Genomic DNA, 24,189 nt, shown 5'->3' on the forward strand with positions numbered 1-24,189 from the left:
GGTTTAAAATATTCAATTCAAACACCGTTTTTTAAATAAAATTTTTGAAAAAGTAAAAATAGCTATTTTAAAATTTATAAAATAAAATTTAGGAAAATTATTTTTGAATTGTCACATCCTATCACCTCAAGCTGGAATATCGAAACAGTTCGACAAAGGTTTATTCCCAAGGATGCAGATTTAATCCTTTCTCTCCCGATAGGATATCGAGGCTACAGATATGTGGTGTCGGAGAGGAGACATTCGATGTATATATTCTGTCCGATAGGGCTATCGCTTGCTAAATGAAAACAACCAACACAGTGGCGCCAACTTCTCAGCCTGGAAAGAATTGTGGCGGCTGAAAATTCCTCCAAAATTCACCAACTTAGTTGGTTTTTTATAATTCCATCTTGTATTGAACATTTAATCGAATGATTTAATAAAGTTGTTTACCTTTCAAAAAAATGAGACAAAATAAAATAATACAATACATATATAATAGGTGTAACATTTATAATATATCACAAAATTTATGGAACAAAATACAGGCAACATTTGCTGATTGAGTGATCTATCACAAAACCATTAAGCCTTGTGTCTACCACAAACTCTGTCTTCACCATCAACTTCATTGCAGACCTAGGAATGAACATAGACTATATGTATATATCTATATATACATTACAAAAGACCGACCAGAAAACTAACCAAAAGAGTCTGTAGATGACCAAAATTCTCCGACCACATTTCAGTCTGATGATGTTTAGAGAAACTTCTTGTTCTTCGGGCTAGAACTGCTTTGCCATGGTGAACAGCACCAAATCCCGATATCTCTATCTTTCTTCACGTAAAAGTGGTTGAGATGCAGAACCTGCACACATGAAGATTTTCGAGATGATGGGATTGACCAATGAATACACTCAATTACATAACAAACGATGAATGCCTTCAATTACAATAAGTAACTATGACCTTAAATAGGGCGGGACAAAACTACCCACCAATAATAGAACAAGAACACCAAACATTGAGCCGCTTTTGATGTGGTTTGAGCCCTTGGCCTAAAGTAAGGGTGCCTCCCCACTCTTAAAGAGGCCAAGAATCCATTGACAATATATACTATGCAGATTAGAATGTTAGGAAATATTGATTGTGTACATAACACAATTTCTGTGTGGTCTTCCCCCAAAGTAGGATAACAGCCCAATTTTTATCTACTAAAATTCAGCAAACAATGTAAAGGCATTGTCTGAAATGCAATTGTTATACCATGGACCAGGGTTCATATTATATTGTGAACCCTGATACAAAAATTTTGTACTTTCAGTTAACACATTATGATGTACCTACCGTTAACAGTTTCTATACACAGGGACGGAGCCAGAAATTCAGTTGAGGGGGGGCGAAGCAGTAGGGACGGATTCAGAAAATTTTTCCAGTAAAAGCGAAACATTAAAACAAAAGAGATAATTTTTAAAAAAAAAAAATTACCTAAGAAATATAGTTGTAAATATTGTTGGATATGGGCGAAAAATAGAACACATCGAAACTTTATAAAAATATTCATAACGAAATATGAAACATAATTAATTTGATAAAATAATTTGAATAGAAAACACATTATAAATTACACATCTCACTATTAATATAAAAGAATGATATGTGTGTGTGTGTGTGAAAACGTAACTGTTTTGAAGCCTAGGGGGAAGGAGTAATATTAAAAAAACCTAGGGGGAAGGAGTAATATTAAAAAAGCTATTAAAAACGTGACTGTCTTGAAGCCTAAGGGGGAGGAGTCAAAAAAACTATAAAACTATGTTGATGCCGAAGGATTCGAACCCTTAACCTTTATTATTACCAAACATGTGTTCTACCAACTAATCTAACTCATTCCTTGTTGATATTTAATAATTTTTTTTATACTAATACTAAAACATGTACTATATATACATATATACATACAAATATTATATATGGGGTGGGGTGGGGTGGGGGGGCAGCTGGCCCCCCTGCCCCCTTTGGCTCCGTCTCTGTTTATACATGTAAACAAATAACTTGATAATTGCTGAAACATAATATGATAGCTACAGGTACAGAAACTATCAAGGTACAGAATGTGTAACTATAGATACAGAATCTAACTTGAAAATTGCTTACATATAATACGATAGTTACAGGTACAGAAATGATCAACTGTAGGTAGAGAATGTGTCAACTATAAATACAGAATCTGAAGGTTTTTTTTTAACCAGGGTCTACAATGCAAGGTAGACCCTGGTCCATGGTATAATTTGCCATCTGAAATGCTATGAAATGCTATCTACGACAGTTAGGATCACAGCACATGCCAGCCTTAGCTGCATAATTTTTACTCTTGAATTAAGCACTTACCACTATGCCAAAAGTTATAGCTCGTAGCAAAGACGTAACTTTATTTCCTTATATACCGCTACATTTTCGAGAGGCAAGGTGCTGGACTTGGCCCTTCACCAGCCTCCGCCCAACAAGTCAACAACAGTTTCCATATTTCAGGAGATGGATGGTGTATCATGTTTCACTATTGCCAATCTTAAATTTAATTTTAAAAAAAAAAAAGGTGTTCTTTTGATGAAATTGGAAGCACTCTAATGGGAACTGAATTCAAGTAGAAAAGAATCCTAATCTCACAAAAGTTCTCATACAGGCATCTAAATGGACCTATATCTCAGTTTGCTCTATTGTTCATAGTTTATAAAAACGCAAAAAATGAAAATTGCAAAACCGAGCAGAAAGATAATCACAAGTGAACAGCACAATACCTCCAGAATTGTGTTCCACGTTAGGCCGGTGTTTGGAATTGTTCCCTCGGAGTTCGGTAACAACCAAATTGGATAACAAAAGCACAGCACACAGAGCCCCGATTGAAAGCATTATAAAAACGGCATCCCATCCTTTTGTGGAGAGGAAACCCGTCAAAAGCGGACCAAGTGCTGCACCAAGCGATCCAGTTCCGTCAATGATTGCAGTCACCGTAGCTAGTGCTCGGGAATCTCCCCTCAGAGATTTGTGAGTACCGAGATCTGCGGAGACCGCAGTAGTAATAAGCGCGTACGGTCCGTTCACACACAATCCCGACAAAAACATGAGGCAAATGTTAAAGGTCTCGGATACACCTCCAAATTTGCGATATAAAAACATCACGGGGATTGCTGCAGACATAAAGCTGGCCGCTGTAGTAGCACGAGCATCAAACCAATCGGACAATAAGCCAGCTAGAATTCCTCCCGCTATTCCCCCAACATCAAAAAGAGTAGAAAGATTCCCAGCAGACTTCACGGACACATATTCTCCCCCGATAGCTGCGAAGAGATTCATCAGGAGAACTGGGTAAGAGGAGTAAGAAAAAAGACTATCCAAATGATCAAACCAGACTGCAAACCGAATTGTATTTTTGATCACTATTGCATTTAAAACATCTATAAATGCAAACCAAATTGTATCACTTCAGATGCATATTAAAAACAATTTAGAAAAATAGCTCAACCTTATCTAAAACTCCATGGATCCACACCATTATAACCTGAACAATCTTTCACAATTAATCGAATTCACCATATACCCAAAAAAATATATATAATTTCAACTTTAACTTTCACGAGTATTGCCAAAAGGCTCAGGATTGAGGTAGTTAGTATATTTGTGATTTTCCTTCAGCAATACAACTATATAAGCTCCATGTAGCATATACACACAATCTGTAGATTCTTGTACTTCAAAGTTATAAGAGCAACTCTGAGGTGGAAAGCATTAAAGATTTCACTGATGCTAAATTTTGCGGGAACATATAAAGCAAAATCTTATAAGCAATTAAAGTAAGAAAGAAATCTGCAAACGCTCTTCATAAATGCTTGGATAGTTGGACTGCACATTTATGTTTATATATTCTATGCTCAACACGCCCTCACCTGTGCGTGTGCGAGCCAATTACTTAGGACGGGCTTCAAGCAACACATGTGTGATACGCCTCAACTAAAAGGCTAAACTGATAATTGAAATGCACATTTATATTTATATATCATATGCTCAACATGATCCCTCACATGTCCGAGCCAATTACTTTGGACGGGTTCCAACATATTTATATATCATATGCTCAACATGATCCCTCACATGTCCGAGCCAATTACTTTGGACGGGTTCCAGCAACACATGTGTGCTCTGCTTCAACTAAATGTCTAAATTGATACTTGGAATGCCCATTTATATATATTACATGCTCAACATGCCCCTCACAAGTGCGAGCCAATTACTTTAGACGGGCTCCAAGCAACACATGTGTCCTCAATAAAAGCCTAAAATGATAGTTGGAATGCACATTTATGCTATATATTACATGCTCAACATACCCCCTCATGTGTGCGAGCCAATTACTTTGGACGGGCTTAAGCAACACATGTGTGATACGCATTAACTAAAAGGCAAGGCTAAACTGATAGTTGAAATGCACATTTATGTTTATATATATATGCTCAACATGATCCCTCACATGTCCGAGCCAATTACTTTGGACGGGCTCCAGCAACACATGTGTGCTCTACTTCAACTAAAAGCCTAAACTGATAGTTAGAATGCATATATATTTATGTTTATAAGCCAATTACTTTGGACGGGCTCCAAGCAACACATGTGTGTTCCGCCTAAACTGATAATTAGAATGCACATTTATGTTTTTATATATTATATATATGCCCAACATGTAAAAGGAAGGGAATGTGCATTATACAAAAGAATGAATAGGGGGATACCAGTTTGGCTGAGATAAAATGGCAACCAGTACAAAAATGTGTATGCCACCAACTTGGAGAAGAAAAGGCACAAGGCAAATGGGATTACTCCTGGTATTAGACAAGCCCCACGGAAGTTAATACCTTTCCTAGTTACAGAACTATGGCTAACCAAACAGGCACCTTCATTTTCCACCACACTGGACTGAGTTTCTTCATCACTATGCTCTGCCAAACCACCATTTCCACAAGCAAATCCAACATCCTCGGGATAAGCGGGCAAGAACAAGAACACAATTAGCCCTGCCACAAATATAAAAGCACCAGGGAGAATAAAGGACCAACCCCATCCATAATCTAGAACAGCAGCCGCAAGAAGGGATCCACTGATATTCCCAACAGAGGTATGGGCATTCCAAACACCCATGATCAATCCCCTTTTGCTCTTGTCAAACCAATTCCCAATCACAGCCACAACTGAAGGCCATCCTGTGGCCTGAAACAGCCCAGCAACCATTTGCATAGCCAAATAAAACCAGAATTCATGGATATTCCAGAAATATCCCATCCCGGAAAGGGCAACAAAAATACCACTCCCAATCATCCCAGTGGTGAGGAATAGCCGGAGGTCCAAGGAATCACCTAAATGCCCTGCCACGTACATTCCTATTGAATAACACGCAAGAAAAGCAACATCGATTTCCCCCAATTTCTTCGTCCCATCCTTCCCATTAAAGGGCTCCCACCCTTTCCCATTTGATCTGCCTGAATCCAATTCTCTCTTCACGAAAACATCACCAACTGGCCAAAAGTTGGAACTCAAGGTGGCATTATCGATAGACGAATTTGGATCCAAAACACTCTTGACTATGCTACTTGGCTTCCTGGAAGCATGGTAAGATGTATATGCTATAAATGTTACAAACAAAACCACGTATCTATATGTCTTAAAGCTCCAATCTTTACCTCTGATGGTTCTTATCAGAGAAATCCCAGGTGGGTTTCCCCTCGTAATCCCCTCAGCCTCCCGAGACATCTTGAAACGAAACTCAAACGAAACCAAACGAATCTGGCATCCTTGAAATTGAAAAACTCAAGCGCGTTTGCCGCGATGCCCAAGATTGAAGTGCTGACACTGCATTGAATCGAAGGGATTTTTCTTCTGGTTTCGCGAGAGAGTAAGAAAAGAGAAGGCGGTGGGCGAGAGAGAGAGAGAGAGAGAGAGAGCATGGACGTTCGAAACGAACGATTGGAATTTGGAAATGGAGAGAGAGACAGAGAAGGAAGTGTTGCGACTACCGAGGATGGCGGGAGAGAGTGAATACGTAATTACGTAAGGGACGAGGAAGACACGTGGAACTCTCGAGTCTCTCAGCGACATCGCCACGCAAAGCTTGGCCCAACTGTAAAGGACCAAGAATGGCAGAATATTGGGCAGGAAATGAACTTTTTTCTTTCGACCAAACGTGAATCAACCCAAAAAGTTGTGGCATTATAATTAGGCAATTTATATTCTATACCACGACGCGCGTTGCACTGTACGCCCAGGTACAAAACTACGTCGTTTTATTTTTATTTTTATTTTTTTGAAATTTCTCGCCCCAGTGAATGGCAATGATTTTTTCTTTAAAAAAAACCCGCTGTTCAAAAATGTACATAATGTTATACTAGAATACACATAATTGTATACATGAATGTACATAATTATATAACAAAATATACATACTCTTTTTAAAAGATAATACACATAATCTAACATAATACATAATAAACATAAACTTTTAACATAATACATATCAACTCTTAACATAATACACACAAATTTTCTGATTCGGATGTACATAATTGTATAAAAAGAATGTACATAATTGTATAAACAATGTACATAACTATATGAATAAATACACATAATTGTATGAACAAATACACATAATTATGTAAACAAATACACATAATTTCAGCAACTTCCTACCGCACCTCCCAAAACGACCCCAAAACGACGTCGTTTTGGGAGGCACGCGGCGCACAGTGCTATATGCGCCGTGGTGTAGGGTATAACGATTGTTATAATTAAAGACTAATTTTTGACTCGCATTTTGCGAATGGTGTAATATGTTTATTTTTAATTATAAAATTGATCATTTTTTTATTAAAATCCTTGACCACTAATTAACTTTGATATGTGATTAATATCAGACCATGCTTTTTATAGGAAGACACAATTTTCATTTGAACCCACTATATATATATATATGTATGTATATGTATGTATAGGGGTGCACTCTCATACGAACGGTTGTCCAGGAGAGAACTGAAAATCATCCAGTGCGCGTTGTGTGTATGTCATTTGGTTCATATAATTGTGTTATATGTGCAAGTAGTTGGTGCACCTTTGCAAGTAAAAAGTGCAGGTAAAATCACTTACAAATGCACCTACTTTCACCTACAATTACATGTAATTTTGCCTTTGTTAACATTCATTGATCTGAGTCGTTCTGTTTGGCATCGTTTTTGTTCTTGCGGAGGAGTTCAGCAGGTAGTTAGTATCCATGAAAACCACCCGCAAACATTCATGCACCTAGGTGCACCTAGGTATAACTATATGTACACATAAATCTGGACACATGAGGCGCGCACTGGATGGTTCTCAATTCTCTCCTATACGGACAGTTCGCACCTGAACGCGATCATATATATATATATATATATATATATATATATATATATATATATATATATATATATATATATATGATCAAATACAAATGCTTCTACAGGTAATAAAAAAAATACGCACAAATACTAACCATAGATGTATTCCAAAATCAACAGCCAAGATTCAATATTATTTAAAAAAACGTGCGTGTGGCATATTTGTAATTTTGAGTAAGTATGTCAGATTGTCTTTTATATTCGAGTGCACATTTTTCCTTCTTCAAGTGCATGTTTTTCTTTCTCTGTAGTGGCAACACTTCCTTCTCTGTACAAACATTTGGCCTTCAAGTGCACATTTTTTGTAGCCTTCAAGTGCATGTTTTCCTTTCTAAAAGTGTACAAATAATTTTCTTCTAATTTTTCCTTTTAGTATTTGTTTTCATTGCCTTCTAGTGATCCTCCATATGCTTTCAAGTGCTCAATTTCATGCCTACAAGTGCATATGTGTCTTACTATTGTGTTAAAAAAATAAAATAATACTTAGGATTCCATTGAACCATTTTTTTTACTTATAGTGCTTGTCTTTAGCCTTCAAGTGCACGTATTGTAGTCTTCAAGTGCACGTTTTTATTTCTAAGAGTGCACAATTAATTTTCTTCAAATTTTTCCTTTTAGTGTCCTTTTGTTTTTTTTTTAATCTCCCTTGCCTTCTAATGATCCTCTTTATGCCTTCAAGTATTCAGTTTAAATGTTTAATGCTTACAAATGTATGTGTCTTACTATTGTGTAAAAATAAAAAAAGAAATACTTAACATTCAAGTGAACTTTTTTTTTTCCTTCGGTGCAGATTTTTTACCTTTAAGTGCACATTTTTATGCCTTCAAGTGCATGTTTCTTAGTCTTCAAGTGCACAATTTTGTGCAGTATTTGTTATATCTTGTGCATTCTTTTCAATGACATATAACTAAATTTCTAATGAAATTTGTGATATTTACAAACAATTTGTATGGGTAATTGATTTAATAACACTTAAGTTGAATAACCTCCATTTTTTGCACCATAAATTGCACATCTATTTGTCTTCGAGTGTAAAATTTGTGTCTTCAAGTGCACATTTTTATACCTTCAAGTGCATGGTTTTGACTTTTGAGCTTTCAAGTGCACATCCCGTATATATAGGGAAGGGTGCGGGGATGGCTTCCTGAACGGTTGTGCAGTTGACGCACCTTAAGAACACAAACAAAGAACCTTAATTAAAAATACAAACCACGCGCACCTAAAGCTTTAGGCCGACACACCTTAAGTACACAACTCATGCACATTAAGTACACAAACCACGCACCTTAAGAACACAAACCACGTACCTACGGTTTTAAAATGACACACCTTAAGTTTAACAACTCACGCACCTTAAGCATACAAATCATGCACCTTAAACAGAAAAACAACACACCTTAAGAAGAAAAAACCATGCACCTTAAGCTTCAGATTGCACTATTAGACATGCATAAATGCACCACACAATGTTCGAAATGCACAAATGAACCACAAAAAAAAAAATATAATAAAAATAAAAAATGCATCTCCGAACACTTTTTGGTACATATATGCATACCTAATGGTGAGTGACCGCATGGGAAGCTCTGTCTGCACGAGAACCTTATATATATATATATATATATATATATATATATATATATATATATATATATATATATATATATATATATATATATATATATATATATATATATATATATATATATATATATATATATATATATATATATATATATGTTGGAGATAATGAACGACAATCAATTTAATATCCCAAAAATAATATTTATATATACACACACTAGTATATAAAATATTATTGGATATTTATCCGAAATATATATATACACACAAATATATATAAAACGGATCCAAAGGTTATATATACATGTATATCTACGAAAAAGATATACCAATATATATCAACCAAAATTGAAACTAATAATCCTCAGATTATGAGTCCAATCCAAATAATATATCAAAAGAGAGAGAACGGATTTTTGCTTAAAAGCATAATCCAAACAAGAAAGAAGGAGAAGGAAGAAAGAAATGTACGAGTTAGGCGAGTGTCTTTCTTTCCTTAAAACCTTATTTGCCACCTCCCAAAAATGATAGGAGCGTTGTGGCCTAGGTCTCCCAGGATAAAACGTACAACGGTTCGACGTTTGAGCACCCAAACGAACGAACCCGGTGAACAAGAGCACGGGCAAAAGCACAGCTTCAAGAATGGAGTAGAAGCAGAAGTATTTTGAGGCTTGGAAAAATTATTTTTCTTGTGTGTTACTCTTACTTTTTTCCCTTAGAAAAATTCTGCTGCACTCTACCCCTTCTTATATAGAGAGTGAGGAGTGAATAACCTTTATTATGGCATTTAGGGACATCCCTACAACTTCTTGTAACATCCACCATTAACATGGGTGTTAATTCAAAAAATTAAAAAAAATGTCATTAATCCCATAACAGCTGGAATTAAATCCCAACAGTCACAAATTAAAAGCTGTAGGAAAACTGTGCTGGCCAGCACAGTTTCGGCTTTCGGCCAAATGGCCGAAAGCTTTGCAATTGCAAAGTTTGGGCCATTTCCATTTGGCCGAAACTTTGCAATTGCAAAGTTTGGGCCATCCATTTGGCCCAAACATAGTTTCGGCCACTTGGCCATTTACAAGTTTCGGCCAAGTGGTCAAAACTTGCACACTAACCCCAACAAAATCATCACAAAGTTTCGTATTTTTCAGTGGCTGTGTCGAAAAATGAATACCGAAGTTTTGGGATTTGATTTGCACCCCCCTGCTACGCGTAAGAGCGAACCTCTATGCTATATAATTCAATAATTTTAAAAAGAGCTCTTGTATAAATAGTGGGGCAAATCCTCTTCCCAAACCAATGCGGGACAAAAGCTTACTTTTTCCCTTCATTTTCCAACTCACATGGGTCTACTTTGAGAATCAATATCTCATTCACCCATTATCCGTTTTGAGCGTACAATATATCAATCTCTTCGTCTCACTACGAAGAACCCGAATCCACTTTGACTCGACCCAAATCAGAAGTGGACCCCACTGATAATTGTACCACAAAATAGCCACTTAATATGCCATTTTATGCCATTTTAAGCTATTTTTTCCAACAATCCCCCACATGAATGAAAAATTGATTTTCAGGGTTTTTTTTTTTTTTTTTTAATCGGAAACAAACTGTGTTCAACGGTCGATCCCTGCATAGGATAGGTTGGGATCACTATACCCTTTGAACCTTCCCTTGTAAAGATATGTTTACTCTACTGGCTGTACGGTAGAACGCGATGTCTTTGAACCGACTGCCGTTTGTGTAGACGATGACATATCTCACACAGGAACCTCCCAAACATGCTCTGTTCTCATGAGTGTGCCCATTTTGGTCGTGGGTCACCGTCCTGGTTTGCAAGAGTTTGTGAAGAATTGTGCCCATCAATTCTCCTTTGAAGCGACCCTCACTTCTCTCTCACATAGGTGATTCTTTTCCGAGTATCCCGCATACTCACACGTGTCAACCGACATTCGAATCATTAAAGCACCAACGTCCTAGCCTTGTGCGGGAGTCACTGTTTTTAACGAGGAGTGGTAGGAAGTCCGAGACCCCCATAGTGACACGCTCCATTCCATAATTTAGTTGTCCCATTGAACCTAGGTGCTAGCTAGGTTGGGTATCCACTATAGAACTTTTAGTCCACGGGCTTTAGACCCAAACCTCGTTCCAACTTCTCCACAACCATTTGCTTACCCTCGGGTTAGCGAGTTAGCGGCCGCTGCGTTATCTTTTGACATCACGTAGTCAATAGAGATAACCCCTGTTGTGAGAAATTGTTTAATGGTATTACGTCTTCGACTTATAAGTCTAGACTTACCATTCCACATCTAACTCTGTACTTAACCAATTTTGGCTTGACTATCGCAATGCACACAAATTGGAGGTACGAGTTCACCTCTAGGAACATTCCCGAAAAATTGGCATAGCAATTCGGCCTACTCGCTCGCGACACGAGTGTAAGGCTCTCAGCTTTGATCCCGTCGGATCTTAGTTATCACAAATTCATTTCGAGAATTTCCGTCCAACCAACTGCACTGGCCTACGTAAAGACGTAGCCTTTAATGGACTTAGCGTCCTTTGATATCCGTGCTATACTTTCTAAGTACAGTTAGATATCCCACGTAGTGCCGTCTAGAGTTACGAGCATACCTTAAGTATCTCACAACTCTCACTATTGCCTTCTAGTGCGCATCACTAGGGTTACTCGGATGTCTACCAAGTTCGTTAACCGCTAAGGCAATATCCAGCCTAGTACAACCCATTAGATACAATTAAACTACCAATAATCTGAATGTATTCTCCACGAGAATTACAATCTCCATGATTATTGGCTAGTTGTACGTTAGAATCTAACGGTGTCCAAGCCACTTGATTATCATCCTTGAAAGGATTCAATCAACTCGCTGAGATTGGCCTAACACGAGACCATACGGTCTTCTCACGATTTTTATCTCGAAGATTAAATCTGCCAAACTCACACCTCTCATGTCAAATCTCGAATTTAACATGTTCCTGGTAGAATTGATCATTTGATCGTTACTGCCCACGTTGAGTTTATCGTGTATAAACAAACAGTGATGTCACCGTCTATCGTACGCAATACGTAGACCCACTAGTCACTTTTATTTATACTTAACTCGTTGGTCATCATTGCATGATCAAAACCTCACATGCTAAACACTAAGGCAATTGTTCCGAATCATACCATGACCTTACCAATTACACACTTTCTTTTCACATCGTAGAACCACAAACCCTCAGGTCGTTCCATGTATACTAAACACATCCATTTTGATGAACTTCCAAGTCTCGCTAAACGGCTTTGGCAAGTATCATTCTAATGGATTCAATTCTCATCGCAAGAGAATATATATCGAAGTAACTGTGGCACTCGCGTTGCATGTAATATACAATTACATGCCTGGCCATTTTACTTCAATGCAACCAACCGGTTTTGTCTTCCAACTAGTGATCCACTTAGGATCCCGAGGTTTTACAACCTGGAGGAAGAACAACCAGTTCCAAGTATGATTCTTTAAGATAGAATTTACTTCACTCTCGATAGCCTCTCTCGGGTTGGTCCATCTGTAGAAGTCACCACTTCTACATAAGTTCGAGGCTCGTTTTCTAACAACCATTTCAGAAAATCGAATTTCTTTTCTAGTAAATGAGTTAGATTGTGCGCATCACACTCTAACATGTACGTCAGAAAATCTGGACCAAATGATTTTTCAATCCTAGCTCTCTTGCTACGTCTAGCTTTGAGCTCGGGTTCTCTTTCATACCCTTCAATCATAGCTACGCCGAAAGTTCCTTTCAACGTGCTAGGTCCTTTATTGATCCTTCACAAAAATACATCTTTCAAGAACGATGAATTTCTTGAATCAATCTTTCGTGTTCTTATGTACATCCAAACTCTTGGACTCGTGTACTAAGAACCAATACACACCTTTGGCAAGACACCCCTACATTTCAGGCATTAGTAGGAAACTTCCTACGTACCCACAATTCGTAAGAATTTCATGTGGGTAACCTTATTTAAAAGGTATTTACTTGTCCAAAGTGTTGTCTCACCCCTCATACTTTGAGGTAGGCCCGAACTTATCAACGTCTTGATGTTTTATGTTCGTCAACAACATTTGATTGAGGTGAATACCGTACCGTACGCTCGAGTACGACACTAACGCTTGCGCTGAAATCACCAATAGGTGTTTTTTTTTTCACCACATCGATTGTTCGTAACCGCATTAATCCACGATTAATTTGGTTTTTCTCTTTTTATTCTTTAAAGAATAAACATGTGTTACATGCTAACACATCTCGTAGGTGCTAACAGATTAGCCCTCACGAATCCATTCGGTTTTGACCAAAATGCCACAAACTCGAATCAGTGCTTCCGAAATTGAAGCACGAATCAGTGCTTAGTAGTGAAGCACGAAACATGCTATACCAAGCCCGAATCATTGCTTCTAAACTAACGCATTGATTCCAAAGCAATCTTTATTGCTTTAAATTATAAACTCACAACAACCTTTTGTTGCTTAATTTATAATTACAGTGCTACCTAGCACTAGGATTATTAGTTAATTACACAATTAACCAAACTTCCTTTCGTGCTAATCACATAACACTTTTACAACGCTAAATTTAATTAGCCACATACTATACGAAAGGTTTAAGCTAAGTAGATTAGCATTAGGACCAATCATAGTCTAGCACCTTTATTGCTATTACTAAAGCACCAAATGCTTAAGTTTTCAACACCTAAAGGTGCAGCCACCAAGTGGCCGAAAGTGCCTAATTAAGCACTCTACCTAGTGCTTGATAGCACTGTTACAGTGTTTTAATTTGCACTTCCAAGTGCCAAATTAAATTGCACTTTCCATTAGTGCTACAAAAGCACTATTCACCAAAACACAATTTGTCTCAAATTAAATATACTAGTATAATTTGGAATTTTTGATCAAGTTAATTATAACACAATTAACGAGAACAAATCAACCAAATTTTCCAACTAGTTGAATCAAACTCATATAATCGTTCTTAGAATATTATTTAAAATATTCAACACTTGAGCTGTGACGCTCTCGATTATATAGTTATTCCAATTTTTGACAAATTGATCCTTGAAATCCGTATCGTTCTACATGAACCTGAACCGAAGTTCGTTACGGGATTTCAACATGTAACACGCTTGTTACATTTCATTTTGGCCGTTAAGCCATTTTAGCATTTTCCACATAACGCCCCGTGATGCACTACGCACCCATATTGAATCATTTCATACATTTGACATTATTCTAGTTAATAATTCGTATGTACCAAGATTCAACTCAATGGAACAATTATATTTTTATTGAAATAAAAATATTCCAAGGATACTAGAGCATTTATTCAAAATAAATAAATAGGAAAATACATTGGAAACACATTTCCTTATTCCTATCTCGTAGTGATCCTTCAAACCCGTGTGCCTTGTTCCATTCTCAACCGTCCACTCCACAGAGGGTGGTCCGTAGCGCACATCGGGGGTACCTATGGTTGTGACCTCACTCGTCCAACCATCCACATGTTTTAAACATAGCGAAGTTGTCCTCAACCTTCTCACCAGGATGACGGTTCACTTCATAGTGGCATTTTTCCTTCTTTCTCGTAATCTTCTTGAAAGCTAAGCTTCCGCTTAAGTTTCCTTTGATTACGGTTGAAGTCATTGGTCACACTACAATAGTCCTCAGACCATGTAGTGATGACAGCATCATAGGATCCTTCGTGGCTTTTAGCCGATCCACTAGGCAACACAATAGGTACCAATTGTGTGCCACGAGCCACAGGTCTACCGGTTCGTGAACCAACGTTCTCTGGAGCACCGTCGTGTGCTTTTGCAACTCCCATGGAAATATTATTTCCAACGTTGCTGCCATCAACTGGCATCTCGAAATGTGCAACATCGTTGCCGTTCCTACCATTAGAATGTGAACCTCCGGCAACATTCACGGATCCAACACTTTTGGAATCCATCGACTTGTTCATTATCAAAGAAAATAAGGTTTTAAGATTGTTGGAGATAATGAACGACAATCGATTTAATATCCCAAAAATAATATTTATATATACACACACTAGTATATAAAATATTATTGGATATTTATCTGAAATATATATATATACACACAAATATATATAAAACGGATCCAAAGGTTATATATACATGTATATCTACGAAAAAGATATACCAATATATATCAACCAAAATTGAAACTAATAATCCTCGGATTCTGAGTCCAATCCAAATAATATATCAAAAGAGAGAGAACGGATTTTTGCTTAAAAGCATAATCCAAACAAGAGGAGAAGGAAGAAAGAAATGTACGAGTTAGGCGAGTGCCTTTCTTTCCTTAAAACCTTATTTGCCACCTCCCAAAAGTGCTAGGAGCGTTGTGGCCTAGGTCTCCCAGGATAAAACGTACAACGGTTCGACGTTTGAGCACCCAAACGAACGAACCCGGCAAACAAGAGCACGGGCAAAAGCACAGCTTCAAGAATGGAGTAGAAGCAGAAGTATTTTGAGGCTTGGAAAATTTATTTTTCTTGTGTGTTACTCTTACTTTTTTCCCTTAGAAAAATTCTGCTGCACTCTACCCCTTCTTATATAGGGAGTGAGGAGTGAATAGCCTTTATTATGGCATTTAGGGGCATCCCTACAACTTCTTGTAACATCCACCATTAACATGGGTATTAATTCAAAAAATTTAAAAAAAATGCCATTAATTCCATAACAGCTGGAATTAAATCGCAACAGTCACAAATTAAAAGCTGTAGGAAAACTGTGCTGGCCAGTACAGTTTCGGCCAAAGCCGAAACTGGCTTTTGGCCGAAACTTTGCAAATTACAAAGTTTCGACCAAATGGCCGAAAGCTTTGCAATTGCAAAGTTTGGGCCATTTCCATTTGGCCGAAACTTTGCAATTTCAAAGTTTGGGCCATCCATTTGGCCCAAACAAAGTTTCGGCCACTTGGCCATTTACAAGTTTCGGCCAAGTGGTCGAAACTTGGCAAATTATGCTCTGGACCCGTGTCCACATTGAATTGTGGACACGGGCCCAAAACGACGTCGTTTTTTTAAAAAAACGCGTCATTTAGTTTTAAAAAAAAAATTCGCGCGTGTTTTGCCGTTAACGGCGTTATTTTTTTTTTTTGATTATGAATGTACAGTTATGCCGTTATGAATGTACAGTTATGCCGTTATGAATGTACAGTTATGCAATTATGAAATTATGAACACAGAGCTCTAACATTATGAACTTACAATTATGAACATATATAGTGATAAAATTATGACCATGGAGCATTAAAATTGTGAATATAGAGCTTCGAAGATTATGAATGTACAGTTATAGAGTTATGAATCTACAGTTATGGAGTTATGAATCTACAGTTATGAGATTATGAATCTACAGTTATGGAATTATGAATGTACAGTTATTGATCGAATTATAAACAAAGAGCTCTAACATTATGAACTTACAATTATAAACATATAGTGATAAAATTATGAACATAGAGCTCTAAAATTGTGAACATAGAGCTTCGAAAATTATGAATGTACAATTATGGAGTTATGAATGTACAGTTATGAAGTTATGAATGTACAGTTATAGAGTTATGAATGTACAGTTATAGAGTTATGAACGTACAGTTATGGAGTTATGAATGTATAGTTATTAACATATAGTAATAAAATTATGAACATATACTTCTATAACAAAGTGATCTGAAATTTAAAAAAAAAAAAAGAAAAAAAAAAAAAAAAAAAAAAAAAAAGAAAAGAGATAACAGTGCCTAACGGCACTGTTACCCGTGTCCAGCAAGCATGCTGGACACGGGTCCAAGGCATAACGATTGTCGAAACTTGCACACTGACCCCCACGAAATCATCACAAAGTTTCGTATTTTTCAGTGGCTATGTCGAAAAATGAATACCGAAGTTTTGGGATTTGATTTGCACCCCCCTGCGCGTAAGAGCGAACCTCTATGCTATACAATTCAATAAGCTTAAAAAGAGCTCTTGTATAAATAGTGGGGCAAATCCTCTTCCCAAACCAATGCGGGACAAAAGCTCACTTTTTCCCTTCATTTTCCAACTCACATGGGTCTACTTTGAGAATCAATATCTCATTCACCCATTATCTGTTTTGAGCGTACAATATATCAATCTCTTCGTCTCACTACGAAGAACCCGAATCCACTTTGACCCGACCCAAATCAGAAGTGGACCCCGCTGATAATTGTACCACAAAATAGCCACTTAATATGTCATTTTATGCCATTTTAAGCTATTTTTTTCAACAATATATACACCATTGTTCAGGTGAGTCTACCCATTCCCATATATATATACACACACACACACACACACACACACCATTGTTCAGGTGAGTCTACCCATTCCCATAAATCCGTGTGTACAGCCCACATCCATTGATCTTGACTTGACTAATGGATATGATTTGACAACATTATTTTTGAATTTCCTTTTTAGTTGTATTTGCAATGTTAGTACCGTAATTCATCTGTCCATCTAATATTTGTAATATATTTGTTAATGTTATTTTGCATGATTTTAGGGAGATTTTATGAGTTCACCGTAAAGTTGTTGGAGGTTTGAATCGCTGACGTTACACAAAAGTGTCGGTCTCCGTGGAAATGGAGTCCCCAGTGTGTGGTACCGTATATGCATGTACACAGTTGAATATACTACAGAGCACAATTGGTTTCACAACATATTTTCACCCACTGCTATTAACAGCCAAATTGCATATGCACAGATGGGTAAGACACATTGCTAAATGGTAGCAACATTAAGAAAGAGGTATGTGTGTGATTGAGCAAGTGTCACACATTTTGAATAAGATTGTAGTAAGGGTTAGTTTAAAACAACAATCAAGAAAGCAAAATGAACTAGACAAATGAAATGAAATAGGATTGAATTGCTAGTCTTTCTCATGATGCAATTAGGATCATTGGTCTTAGGTAGAATAATGCAAATGCTAGAACCTATGGAGATTGCGTGTGTCATTTCATTCTTCAATTACTAGGACTTGTCTTCTAGAAACTAGAATTCCCCTTTGGGCTCTTAGAGTCTATATGACATTTCCTCAAACACCTTGCCTACACTACCTTATTAGCTTAGTCCTCTCGGATCTTTAAGCTAGGAAATGTCATGGATAGAAGCTTCAGGTGATATAGCAATCTCTTGTCTAGATCATTTGCTTAGCACAACCCTAGGAGGTGGCCTAGCTCCATAGGATGCATACAAACCAATCCAAGACAACAAGATTCATAAGCATAGCAATATTAATAAACCTAATTTAGAATTGAGACTCACATGGCATCATGATCAAGACACACAATTCAAATCCTAGAAAACCTAGCTCATAGCCATAGCATTCAACATTGCAGACATAGATCTAACAAAGCAATTGAAAATAAAAGAGTAATAGAAAATATCAAAGTGAATTACAAATGCTGAAGCTCTACAATAATCCTTGATTGGAAGAGTGTCAATCTCCTTCTTCAAAGATTCTTCACAAAGAGAGAGGCTAAAGAGAGAATGTAAAACTCTATGAATGGAATTGTATCGAATGTCTAACTTCCGATCTCTAATTGTCTTCCCTTAATCTAATCTATTCTAGCCTATTAAATAGTTTCCCCCCAATTTGTGTCTTCAAAAATCCGCCTAGGCAAAAACTTCAACGCGCGTCCAATGCACCGGCCAACGTGCGTTGGCTGGTCACTTATCATTCCAACGCACGTTGGCCAGTTCGTGAGACTTTCTGTTTCTCTTCCACGCACGTCCAACGTGCATTGGACCTTCTTGCCTTGGTTCCAGTCCGTTCCTTTTCCTTGCGATGCTCCAGTATGTGCCACCATGCCTCTTTTAGGCTAAAACCTTCCTAATCTCACAAAAGCACAAAGTGTGGTGATATTTTATAGCACAATGCATATTATAGCTTAAATGGTCAAGAATTGTACACAAAGGATCACAATTAGACTCGAAATACACACTTAGAAGACCTTAAAACTAAGTGCCTTTGACACTTATCAAATACTAAACTTAATATTATGAAAAATTGGATTATAAATAACTTCAATCAAACCTCGTTATACCCTTCATTTATGTCCATTTTTCTGTTATGTTTTTTTTTTTAATACATTATGCTATAAGAGTTGTACTATACAATATTTTGGACAAACATATATACCCCTACCGTTATAACTTTCGTTATCTTTTCCACTATTGTCACCATGCACATGCATCTGTTGGAGATAATGAACCAAAATCGATTTAATATCGTAAAATAATATTTATATATACACACACAAGTATATAAAATATTATTTGATATTTATCCGAAATATATATATACACACAAATATATATATATATATATATATATATATATATATATATATATATATATATATATATATATAACGGATCAAACAGTTATGTATATATATGTATATCTACGAAAAAGAATACCAATATATATCAACCAAAAGGAATTTATAATACACAGATTATAATTCCAACCAAACTATAACATAAAAGGATGATTTTTGCTTAGAAGCATAATCCAAAACCGAAAGAAGGAAATATTAAATTTATAAAAATGTTTTACATTATTATTATTATTATTATTATTATTATTATTATTATTATTATTTACAATAATATAAATATCTAAAATCTAAATAAATTTAATATTTTAATATAAAGTACTAATATTGGGCACCTATTTTTTGCGCATTGTGCATAGAAAATACAAGGAACATATAGAACAAGTCTTCATGAGAAATTAAGAACCAATCTCAATCTTACATCTGGAAAAATTGAATGGACTAGATTTGATTTTTTTTTAATATAGTGGCATTTTCGTAATTATCACCAATTTTACTATGCAAATTTGAACACTAAAATTTACAATTTTCAGAATTTTTTAGGGTTGAATATTTAATATTAACATTTTGCACATTTACTATTAACATTTTACAAATTTAGTATTAAAAGATTGCACAAAGTACGAAAGTACATTGCACTTAGGGTTCCGATTTTAGAGTTTATGACTTCGTTTTTTGTTTTATTTGGTTTAGTAGTTCACTCTTTATTACTTAACATCTACCATTTACGGTTTAGATTTAAATTTTACCTTTTTCATTGGTTTTATAAAATTTACCAGATTTGCATATTTAGTTGTTAAAGATTGCATATTTAAGTGTTCAAGTTTGCATAGTGAAGTTGATAATAATTACGAAAATGTCACCGCATTTTTGTTTTTAAAATATAATCAAAACAATCAAATTTTTACAGATATAAGACTGAGATTTGTTCTTAGTTTTCTTTTGAGGGTGTGCTTTCATGGGATCCAAAAGATATATATATATATATATATATATATATATATATATATATATATATATATATATATATATATATATGCGGTCATCATTTGTCATGCGAGATCGTGTGGCCTAATCTGCATCGTCTGATCATTTGCATTCAAAGGCGTGGGACAATCTCAATGCACCATGTATCACTTGAAAATGCATCACACAACACTCAAATATGCACCACATAACACTCAAAAATGCACAACACGCTAGCACGTAATACACCTCGTTGAAAGGTCTATTGAACCCGTCCACGGGTTTGACACCCTAGTTGAGTGGTGTAATACAAATCAATGCGTCATTAATCACTCAAAATGCACCACATAGCACTCAAAATGAACCATACGGCACTAAAATATGCACCACACAGCACTCAAATATGCACCACACACTAGCAGCCGGATAATGGGTCTATTGAACCCGTTGAGTGGTGTAATACAAATCAATGCACAATTAATCACTTAAAAATACACCACAGAGTACTTAAAAATGCACCACACACTAGCACGTAATGCACCATCGAAATATACATAGTACAAAAAATTACGAAATTGCCACCGCATAATTTCTCTTCTTCATTGATTTCCAGCCATTTGATCTCAGTTCATCCTACGGTTCTAATATATCCGCATGACCGTACGGGAGACTAAGACCGCACCTGAACTCTACTACTATATATATGTGTGTGTGTGTGTGTGTGTGTATATATATATATATATATATATATATATATAATGTCATTTAAACATGTTTATTGATGGATAACAAAAAATGGTCATGCGACAATAATGTTAAGATCAACATTGATGTTTTGTAAAATAAAAAGACTAAAAATGAAATAACACATATAAATCTATGACCAAAAAAGAAAAAGAACTTAATACATAGAACTGGATACACCAAAATGTCCTTGTATTTAATGTCATATAAATAATTTTTTTAACGAATGAAAAAATGATAATACCACAATAATATTATGATCAAACATGAACGTTGTGAAAAAAAAAAAAAAAAAACACTGTAAGTCAACTCACACATATAAATTTAGGATAAAAATAGAATTATCTCTTTTATACAAATTTAATTGACGGCAAATTTTAAAGAGAAAATAACATTTTTATTTCGGGTAAAACCAAAACCCAATATATTCAAGTATACATCCAATAGATAAGGTTTTCCTCTCGTTCGTCTTCACCCTTCACCGGAACTGCAGCACTGCAGCAGAAGAAACTCTTCCATTCAATCCATGACTTCATCCTCCTTCATATCTTAACATTCCAAAATCATCTTCTCTACCTGTCTTTCACTCGTCACCTGCAAATGGGTTCCAATGTTCTCCCTCAGGTCGCCTCCACTGCAACAATCTATTCATCTGTTTTCACTCACCAAGAAGTATTTATAATTATTGCCTCTTTGATTAATTTCAGGCGTTGTTTATGCTTCCAAGGAACCCTACTCAATGGGCTCCCAAGAAGTTAGCGTCTTCTGCCTTTCTTCGAGCTGGGCAGTTCAATTCACCTGCAATTCGCCTGTCCAGGAATTCATCCAGTTCTTTCCGCACTGCCAATTTGAAGCGTTTTGTTGTCAGAGCTGAAGCGGAGGAGGGAGTGGCCGAGGAAACTGCTCCCGAACCGGAAGCCGGAGTTGAAACCGAGTCGGAGGCTGAAGCGGAAGTTGCAACTGAGGAAAAGCCTCCTAGGAAGCCTCGGATTAAGCTCGGAGATATAATGGGGGTATTTATATTCTATATATTTCTGTGTTTCTTTACCCTAATTGAATTGTGTTGATTGAGTTTCTGTTTGATTGCTGAGAAAGCCTAGGAGAAGAAGATAAGAAATATCTGTACTTAAAAAAAAAAAAATCCATTTAAAACATGAAAATGTGAAATTTAATGTCATTGCCACAATATTTAAGTCTAAATTTGATAAAAAGCATGCTATTCCATTCACAAGTGAATATCGGGCTATGATAAGTTCACATTGGATGAAGGATAACTGATGGGATATTCTTGAATTTGTTGATAAACATTTTGGTATTCTTGAATTTGTTGATAAACATTTTTCTGCTGCCTGACTTGGTATTGATTTCCACTTGAGTATTTGGTCATGAGAACCGATGTAATGGAGAGCAAAGATGTAAATATACTGATCAGGTCAAATGAGACTGAACTAGCTAATGTTGAGCATATAACCATTAATGTGCAATCTAACTACTATCAGCTTAGGCTTTTAGTTGAGATGGAGCACATGCTTCAATTGCTAACTCATAAATCGGTGGAGAATACAGTAATTTGATGAGAGATTCCTACTTTGTCTGCATAGATACTGAACAAGAGAGCGATTGAAGCATCTGATGAGAAAAGGCCTACACCAGATCTTAGGACCGGCGATGTTGTAGAGATCAAGCTGGTAGTTTTATGTTTCTTCTTTAAGTAACATTTGTTATTTGTGTTTGTGAGTATAAATGCTTAGGAGAGGTTTGCTATTGATTTGTAGGAAGTCCCGGAAAATAGGAGGAGATTGTCTGTGTATAAAGGTATAATTATCTCGAAGCAGAATGCTGGTATTCACACCACTATTCGGATTCGGAGGATTATTGCTGGCATTGGAGTTGAAATCGTGTTCCCTGTGTAAGTGAATTCATCATTTATTTTCACTCCTTTGTGGTGTACTTACAATCTTTTGTTTGATATACTGATGCCGAAAAACTATGGTTTTTTCTCAAGAAAAATTGCACTAATAAAGTTAAATCTAATTGAGAAGTTGACAAGAATATGATGGTATCCACCAATATATGCAGATACCAATAATACCATTATACCAAGTTCTCTATGTGGACACCTTAGGAAGATACTCCCTCTGTCCCATTTTACCAGTCCTGTTTACTATTCATTAGTCAAAATGACTCTTTCTTCTTTACTTATTTTCTTTAGTATTTTTTAATAATTTTTAAATTTGATTTTTGTGTTTAATAGTACGTTTAATGTAGTTTCTAAATATATAAATTTTATGTACTAATGCTAAATTTAACATTATGAAAAATTGAATTAAAATGGGACAGGGGGAGTATATGCTCCTGTTGATGGTATTCATAGATTACTGCATCACATTTTCTTGTTGAAAGTACTAAAAGCATATATTTTTGTTGGGGCTAATTACAGATTAAGGAAACTATTGCAAAGGGTTATTATTTTAACACATCTTACTTCAACTTTCATGGTATTCAAATTTACCATAGGAAAAGAGCTATGAAAATTACAGTAAATTGACAACCACGTTAATGATCTGCATCCTGTACTGATTCAACTTTCTTGTTTTGTTTCTTGTTAACAGATATTCACCAAATGTCAAAGAGATCAGAGTAGTGAGCCACCGGAAAGTGAGGAGGGCAAAATTGTACTATTTGCGGGATAAACTTCCCAGGCTTTCTACTTTCAAATGAAGTCTTCAGTTCATTCATGCTGTTTTGGAATTCAGTGTGTGCTCTTTTAACACTCTTCTCATTTTCCCATTTGCATGTGTCTCTAAATCTGTAAATTTTTGTACTCTGTTGTTAGGTGGTAATAACATGATCATTGATTCTTGATTACCAACTTCATGTGCTGGTTTGCTACATGGCTTTGCTATGAGTATTTTAAGTTATCTAGAGTTCATGACTTACAACTTTTCAAATTCGAATTTTATATTTAATAAAACTTCTAATGTAATTTTTAAGTA

The 24,189-nt window shown here is 36.0% G+C and overlaps 2 protein-coding genes across 2 annotated transcripts; one reads left to right on the forward strand and one right to left on the reverse strand.

The window, feature by feature from the left end:
• Positions 1-447: 447 nt before the first annotated feature.
• Positions 448-6,196, reverse strand: LOC109185181 (putative glycerol-3-phosphate transporter 4). Its single transcript, XM_019335164.1, has 3 exons — positions 4,767-6,196; positions 2,781-3,320; positions 448-853 (listed from the first exon to the last, which is right to left on the reverse strand). Exons 1-3 carry the CDS (start codon positions 5,779-5,781, stop codon positions 816-818), a joined length of 1,593 nt encoding a protein of 530 aa, XP_019190709.1. The 5' UTR covers positions 5,782-6,196; the 3' UTR covers positions 448-815.
• Positions 6,197-21,615: 15,419 nt separating this feature from the next.
• Positions 21,616-24,118, forward strand: LOC109185139 (50S ribosomal protein L19-2, chloroplastic-like). Its single transcript, XM_019335114.1, has 5 exons — positions 21,616-21,817; positions 21,901-22,206; positions 22,795-22,881; positions 22,969-23,102; positions 23,806-24,118. Exons 1-5 carry the CDS (start codon positions 21,794-21,796, stop codon positions 23,912-23,914), a joined length of 660 nt encoding a protein of 219 aa, XP_019190659.1. The 5' UTR covers positions 21,616-21,793; the 3' UTR covers positions 23,915-24,118.
• The last annotated feature ends 71 nt before the right edge of the window (positions 24,119-24,189 follow it).

The sequence above is a fragment of the Ipomoea nil genome, unplaced genomic scaffold (genome assembly GCF_001879475.1).
Source record: "Ipomoea nil cultivar Tokyo-kokei standard unplaced genomic scaffold, Asagao_1.1 scaffold1317, whole genome shotgun sequence".
Lineage (NCBI taxonomy): Eukaryota > Viridiplantae > Streptophyta > Magnoliopsida > Solanales > Convolvulaceae > Ipomoea > Ipomoea nil.